General features: G+C 32.1%; 1 protein-coding gene across 1 annotated transcript in view; it reads right to left on the reverse strand.

The window, feature by feature from the left end:
• Positions 1-855: 855 nt before the first annotated feature.
• Positions 856-8,663, reverse strand: part of LOC120073587 — a 9,252-nt gene continuing 1,444 nt past the window's right edge. The window contains exon 2 of the mRNA XM_039026409.1: positions 856-1,235. Within this exon, the coding sequence (XP_038882337.1) occupies positions 1,009-1,235 (227 nt within the window). The 3' untranslated portion in view covers positions 856-1,008. The remainder of the gene's footprint in view (positions 1,236-8,663) is intronic.

Genomic DNA, 8,663 nt, shown 5'->3' on the forward strand with positions numbered 1-8,663 from the left:
AAGGTTCAAGTCGTAAGATACGTTTGCTTATATGCAATTTTGTATAGATTGATATTACTCGATAAAAAAATGCTTTTCTTATGTTTTTAAATTTTTAAGTGGGGAATTTTTAGTGAAAATTTAAGTTTTGAAAGAAAAAATGTATTTTGAGAATCCCACATTGCTAAGATTGAGGACTAAGACCTCACTTTTATACTCCCACCTTGAGTTATGGGTTTGGACCCCAACAGGTGCTCATATTTTAGAGGGAGTGAGGAGATAAACTAATGTGAGTATGGTTGTGATTATTTTAAAAGGTTTCAGTTGGGTGTTTGTGATTATTTTTGAGGGACCCCAACTGTCGCCACCGTCCGATCAGTTGGGTGTTTGTGATTATTTTAAAAGGTTTCAGTCGTTCTAATCTTCTGCATTGCAATCATGCACACTTGGGCATAGCTATGATGTTTTAACCTAGTTTCGCCAACCTTTCCAGACACTGTCGCTTTGGTTGGCAAAGGTGAGCATTGTTTTGTTAAAAATGATGGAGTTGTGGTCAAGCTTTGATGCATATTAAAGGACTAAAACATTTACATAATCTAAGTTAACTGAGTTTCACATCAAATATTGATCATCATTTCAAATCAATAATTAAAGTCTCTGTTGGGTAATCATATTGTTTTTTTTTTTTTTTGCTTTTGAAAATTAAGCTTATGGATACTACTTCTACCTCCAAATTTCTTCCGTTATTATCTACTTTTCACCAATAAGTAGCTTCCAAAAAGTTATTTTTGTTTTTAGAATTTAACTAAGAATTCAACCATGATATTTAAGAAAGATGCAACTCACGGTATGAAATATGTAGACTAGTTGCAACAATTTACAAACTAGGCAAATTGATCCAAATAAAAGTTGAAGAATAGAGAATTACAAATTTCATAATTCAAAGAGTGGTCTGTGAATATATAGAAAATTTTATTGGGGTTTCTTACTTTGAGTCTGTCTCAAGTGCTTAGAATTTTCAAAGCATCATCAAAGAATATCAACAGAAACCTGATCATTGTCGGTTGAAAGAACATCAACAATAGCCAAAGCACTCCCAATGGAAACTTGAGAATCGTTGTCGTCAATTATTGGCGTAGTGATTACCATAGCATTGTCAATTATATCAACAGAAACTTGATCGTTGTCAACAGGAAGAGTGAGAGCCATAGTACTCGCAATAAAAATGTGATCCCATTCCCATTTTGAAAATCTCACTACATAAGGGCAAATAAGAAAATTAATAAAGTAAGTTTGTCCACCGTTTCGTTCATAAACAAAATAAGCTATAAACACTATTTTCACTCAAGGGTGGAGTCATGTAAGGATGGGGTGTTGAATGTTTAATAGTGGGGCATGAAGGTTCAAGGTCCTACAACTTACCAACATTTTATTTTAGATATTATATGACTTTTTGCCCAGATTTTTTCATTTCTAATAGATTTTTAAAGCTCAACTCCTATAAATCCTAATAAAGAAAAAATAGGTCAAGCAATGTGCCTTTTAAAGTATAACGTGCTATTTTTTTAATAAATAAATGATCAAATAATACTTCTTTGCAGTTTAGGAATTTTTTTTTTTTTTCTTTTCAAAATGCATTTTTCAATCTCATGGAGAGATATTATAATAGAAAAACAACTATGAGACTATAGATGCATCATCTTCAAAGAAGAAAAATGTTTTGAATTCTAATCGATCTTATACATGAATCAATCTAGAAGAACTACCCGATCTTGTACATATAGTGTCCCTATATAAAATTTTTGGCTCCACCACTACTTTCGCTTATAAATTTTTGTGTTTTCTAATCTACACATTGTTACTCATAATTTCAATAACTAGTCCAAAATTTTAAAATTACGACGTACTGGCAATCTAAAGACCTTGTTTTTATGTTTAAAATTTGAAAGTAATTCAATTGTTTTTTTATAACAAAAGTGAAAACTATAATTGAAAATTTGAGGAAAAAATAAACAAAAGTTTCAAAAAGAGAAAACTAAAAATCAAGTCATTACCATACGAGACTTAAAAAACTAATTAAGGTTTCATTGGATTACTATTTTGTTTTTAGTTTTCTATTTTGAAATTAGTAAACGTTTTCTCCTAGTTTTTGTACCATAGTTTTTAGTCCTTTTTTATTTAAAAAAATATTTAAATTCTTAATCAAAATGGTTTAGTTTTTAAAAACGTCAATTATGCTAACAGAAACTATGTAATTAGATTCAAATAAGCTTTAAATTATGAAAACTTTCATTTTTATGTTCTATAGTTTGTGCATAAACTTAGAGATGTATTTTAAATGTAAATTACAACACATTTAAATTAACATGGTATTAAAAGTTTAGGTTTCAGACCTTTAGATTTGTGTATAAACATGCACCTATCACCTTCGTTGTTTATTGCTCTAATTGGGTAAGAGAAACTCCCCATCATCTTCTCAAGACTATCATTGTTCTTCTACTACTATGTCTTTAGTTGAACCTTTATCTTATCATTAAGCCCGTACTAATGCTCCTTGGCAGCAAGCAACGAATGAGAAGCTCTAGGCTTTTAAAAGGACTCATACTTGGATTACGTTGATCTATTCTGACAAAAGAACTATTGGCTGTAAGTGAATTTACTGCACAAACTACTCAAAATATTGTATTGTTTCTCCTTCTATATGTTGATGACATAATTATTACTGGTGATGACCCTTTGGCCATATCTGATTTACAATGTTAGAATGGAAATCACTTTGAAATAAAAGATTTGAGACCATAGAGTTATTCCTTGGTCTTGAGTGCTCTTATAGGTATTATTTATCTCAAGAAAATTTTGCTTTTAATCTTTTGGCTTGATTTGATATTAGTGACTCTACTACATCATCAACACCTCTGGATCTGAACGTTTGCTTGACCGTTTCAAAGGTATTCCTCTCAACAATGTCACCTTATACTGGTAACTTATAAGTAGTGTAATTATTTAACTGTGACTCACTTAGATATTGCCTATGTTGTTCATGTTATCAATTAGCTCATGGTTGCTTGAAAATCACCTAAAAAGTGCTCTTGTTACCTTTTATTTAGAGTTGTTTATACTTAATATTGTTAGATTTGATGTCGTTTGCTAGTGGTTTTCAATATTTGAGCAAAAGCATGAGATTTTGTGTTTAAAGGAGCGAAAATGGTCCATTTTTCATAATCAAGATTGTTGGATTTAGTGCCCTAAATCTCCTATATCTTTTAATTTATATTTTGAAAGAAAAAGTTGTTTATTTAATAAAATAAGAGGTATTTTATTTGACATTCGGACTGCATTAATTCAATCCAATAAACTGAGATCCAAGATTATGTGGTGCCCCTTTAACAATATATGGTAGACATACAAATGGTTCATGTTCAAGTTATAACCTAAAAGGTTTGTAGTAAGTGGATAAGGTTGGGTACCTTATCCTGGTAACACTACGGATATGGCCCACTTTGTAATTGTTACATGAGCTGTAAATGTTACAGACAATATGAGCCATATTGTTCATGTGGAGACATGTGAATGAAGTTATCCTGTATAAAGGGTATATACAAGATCGGACCACAAAATGATTGGTTTCTCTTTATAACACTGTTATTTGAAGAAAGCAATATTTCGCTAAGATGACTATAGGTGACTTGACCTTAATCCTAAGTGAGTTGTGAACTCCTGTTTATGAGGACAATCTTTTAATCTGTATAGGTGAGAGTGGCCATGTTAGTCGACTCAACAAGCCCACCATTTTTTGGATTTGTCCGAATAGGGATTTGGGAATACACCTACAAAAGAAGAAATTCACTCCTTTTTTATTATAGGGAAAGCAGATAAATTGCTCCCTTAACAAATGATTCTGGGTCTTGAACAATGAGGTCTTAATCTCTCACTGGCCCGAGAGGTGTTAGTTTATAGTTGGACTATAAACTATTTGTTAATTAGAGGAATCAATGGTACTTAAGGAGTAAGATGTAACTACGTGGGTAAAACCGTATTTTGACCTAACTATAGTTATAAGCAATTTTTGAAGGACCAACTCACTGTTGATTGATTATATCCATGGACACAAAAATACATCTATAATGCGAGGAATGCAGTTATCGATCTTTAGTGGAGTGATCAGTAGTTAATGAATATTGATTGATTTAAATAAAAGAGTTTAATTAAATTAATTTCATATCATTGAAGCTTATGCAGGTCCATAAGGTCCCTTTGTTAGCTCCCTAAGGATAGTAAAAAGGAATTATTTGAATAAATCAAATTAATTAAAGAAATTTTATATTAATATGATTAATATAAAGTATAGTGAATATAATAGATATGATCTGTAATCCAAACTACATTATAAGAGAAATGTATTTGAATGAGATTCAAATATTAGATTTATATGAATTGGATTCATTAAGAGATACATGCATATAAATATGTGATATTTATATGTTAATTAACTTTATATTAAATTTAATTTAGTATGTAGCTATTTAATTTGTATGCTATAAATAATAGTTAATTAAATAATTAGCTAAAAGGAAGAAAGTGGAAAAGCTTGGAGAAGGGGTTACCCTCTTTCCCTATAAATATACTATTATAATCCTTTTTAGGATACGGTTTGTTTTTGTGAAAAATGACCTAGCCTCACCCTTCCTTTCTAATCTCTCTTCTCCAAAACTAATTTTTCTCTAAAAGTTCCTCCATCAGAAGTTATTGAAGCCCATACTTCCAATAATTTCTTATTCCAGGAGATAACAAGGTAGCCTTAGAGGTGGTATTTTTGTTCGTTGAGACATTCGAGATTGTTCGTGACCTTTGGAGGGAAAAATGTGAAGAAGGAAAAGAATCCACAAGGGTGAATTCATTTCTTCCCTCCTTCTTCATTAAAGCATGCTTAGGTCTTTTTGTATGTTTATCCTTTGAATATTTCCATGAGTTCACTGATTTAAGTTTCTCACAAAAAAAAAACAAAAAAACAAAAAAACAAAAATTGTAAGGAGATCACACGCTTCCGTAAGAAGTATGTTCCCTTTAAAGATAAAATGGGATAAATTCTATGAAGTAAGGAAGAAAGAAGGTGAATTCTACTAAATAAGGGGTGTTATGTGCAGTAAGATTTTTTTTTCCTATTTAATTTAGGGTTTTCAGCTGGCCCCTGATAACTCACAAAAAGAGCTATTTATATGTCTTTAATCTAACTTGATTATTGTATTTTGTATGTTTAAATGTTTATTTTGTAGGAATTCAAGCAAACCATACATTTCAGACTGTTACGGCTTTTTCGAGGTTGATTTGGAGCTATCAAGGTGAAATCAAGCACTCGAAGCTTCAAGGACACGAAATTATGAAATGCCTCTAGGACAGCATAGCGACGCTACCCTTATGCTTTGCTTTACACTTGGAGGCATAGTGCATCAATCGTGAGAGCGTAGCTACGCTCTGAATTTTGACAAACAAGCATGATGCACACGCGCGTGAGAGCATAAAGCTCAGCGTAACTACACTTTGTGTTACGCTACGACAACCAAAAGCCAACATAGCTACGCTCTGCACTAAATATTTTCTTCGATTGTTAGAGTTTTTTTTATGGGAGATTTGATGGAGACCGAAATAAAACTTCAAATTTCTCTTCTCCCCCTATTTTTCCTTTATCTTTAGGTTTGATTTACATTTCTTTTGGAACATTTATTTTGTTTGTAAACAATGGACTGGATCTCTCCTCTTTTCTGTCTATGAATCGATGAGGTAATTTTCAATTTAGTTTTGGAAGCAAGAATTCTTTGTATTTTTCTTGAGAATTTTGTTGTTTGGGTTGAATGCATATTGATTTTATATTTTCTTTGAATTTGTTTCGATTTCTATATGCATGTTTGTGTGTTGATTGTTCACTCGTAAGCATGCTTCCCTTGCTAGTCGATTCGTAGCTATGTCACATTCGCACTCGAAGGTCTAGCTCAATCAACCTATTAACAAATAGTTAGTAGTGTATTTGATGGCTATTCCTAGAATGCATGTATTCCTAAGTTTGAAGATAAAATTTGGTTAATTGATAGGCTATCCAATTGGTTAATCAACACAACAGAATCCTACAACTTAATCTGCATATTTTTATTTCTATATAGATGCTATCGAACCCAGTAGATTTAAGGACATGTAGTTTAATTAGGACTTTGCTTTAAGCTTTAATTACTTTTAGGACGTTTCCTTGGTTCATTTCTAATTAGTTATCTGCCACTGTAGAGGCTAGTTTGGTGGTGTCAAGCAAGTTGTTGTACATGCATAAAGTGATTGAATGTCTAATTCAATGATTGAAATTGCATTAGATCTCTCTTGCACTTGAAACTAGATGAATCCAACCCTAATTTACATTTACCCTTGCACTTTAATTTTTCTTGCACTTCACTTTCATTATTCACACCAAACCCCCTCTCCCTCATTTACTACTCTAATTAGGAAATTAGCTTAATGAAAAACTCATGATTGTGCTTTCCTATAGATCGACCGGGACGTACCACTATTGCTACATCATAGTAGTGGTAGTTGTAGGATTCAGTATTATCAATTTCATTTGATTAGTAGAGGTTTGCTAATGATGGAAAATTTTTACTATCACCCCATATTAAGTTTTGGAGTTTTTGAGTCCTAACAACAGAGTTTTGAGCATAATACAATAGTTCCTTAGTGTTGGAGTTGATTGGAGAGCGTTGGAGGGTCAATTCCACCATGGAGACAAGACCGAAACATCAGATAACTTCTTTGTTTTCCCTTTTGTATCTTTAGTTCTTATTGTATTTTTTTCATTCTAATATTGGTTCTATCTATGAAAATCATGTTAGGCCACGTTTCTCATGCTTTAAGGCTAGATGAATTCTTTTCGGTTTATTGATACACAAGTTTTGTGAATCTTGAATGTCAATTTATACTAATACTTTCTAGCATGACGCCATTCTTAATGCTTTTGAATAATCTCATGGTTTAAAATCTTGCTTTAACAAGAGGATTTTAGATTAGATTATGCATGCTAGACTATCATTTGAATAAACTAGCATAGTTGAAAAATGGTAGAGATTGTTGATGAAAAGTGTTAACGCTTTACTTAATTATCTAGTTTTAAGAGACTAGTAATTAGTAGATAAGTAAAAAAAGGATTATTTTCGAAAGGAGCAATCCAAATAAAGACTTCTTGATCTAGGTGTTGTGTTAATTTGTTCAAGATTTAAAAGCATTTGAGTTTAGTAATTTCATTGATGAAATCTATTCCCTAGAACATCTCTTTATTGAAAATCTTCATACTTGATCACTTGCATTGCATTTTTAGTTTAATTTACTTTATTTTCATCACAAGTCGATCCCCTAAATAAAATTGGAACGGTCTTTAAAATAATTGAAAAATTATCAAATTGATTCTCTGAGGACAATACTCAACCAATGTCATTTTAACTATAATACAATTTGACGTGTGTGCTTGCACATACATCACTGCTCCTTAGACTGTGCACTTTACTATAGTACTCCACATTCTTCACTATATCATGGCCATTCCTGGTCATGGATTTCAATTTTCTTCTCAGTCATCTTTGGTGTTACCTAGCTACTTGGATGCAGACTAGGCTGGTGATTCTACTAATTGATATTCCGTCACAAGATACTATTTCTACTTAGATAATTCCCTCATTTCTTGACGGAGCAAGAAACAAATTTTTGTTTCACGTTCTAGTACAAAATTTGAATATCATCCACAAGGCTTCTTCGTTGGTTTCTTGTTGATATGGATGTTCCTCAACAATTTTCTAATAAGGACAATGCAACTTCCAACTATCTTCACAATGGTATGATATATTGTCCATTTTAACCATAAACCCTCAAAGCTTTACTTTTGAAACCACCCAAAAAACCTCATACAAATGGAGATAATTGTCCACACTTATATACTCGTTCCTTCCCTAATTAATGTGAGACTTTGTTTGCATTCCTAACAATCATCTCCTCGAAAAAAGTACCACTTAAAGCCTCCTCTCGATCAAATCCGTCCATTCTCAACCATGAGAGCTTGCTCTAAATCCCTAGGTACCTCTAGTTGATCATCTCAGGTCACTTACTCTTTATCTAGAGACACATCCTATTCATTTGGGTTAACATCCAAAGAGGATACAAACACAACCACAAATCACATTTGCTTTTTTCAAGGTAGAAGAGACAACACGGCTACCTAGATAGCATGAACGAAGCTCAATAAATTTCTTTGTTTTAAATCTAAATATTTCTCATCTACACATCTAAGTTTAGACCATGGCTCAGAAATCAATTGATAAGAATGACAACGGATGCTTCACCTATCTCCGCAATTGTATGATATTGTCCACTTTGGGAATAACATCTCATAGTTTGCTTTTGGAACCCCCAAAAGACCACATACCAATAAAGATAATTGTTTACACTTATATACTCATGATCACTTCATTCTTTAACCAATATAGGAAATTTTTTTTTTTTTTTTTTTTTTTGAATCCTGCTAGAATGTAGTAAGCTCCTTTGAAAATGAACATTACTTTATACGTCAAGATCTTCTTGACAACACTCTCATCTTACAACAATCGATCTGAACTATAGAGTAGGGGTGAAAATGGTTCGATTCGGTTCGATTTAGTGGT

Source organism: Benincasa hispida, chromosome 1 (genome assembly GCF_009727055.1).
Source record: "Benincasa hispida cultivar B227 chromosome 1, ASM972705v1, whole genome shotgun sequence".
NCBI lineage: Eukaryota > Viridiplantae > Streptophyta > Magnoliopsida > Cucurbitales > Cucurbitaceae > Benincasa > Benincasa hispida.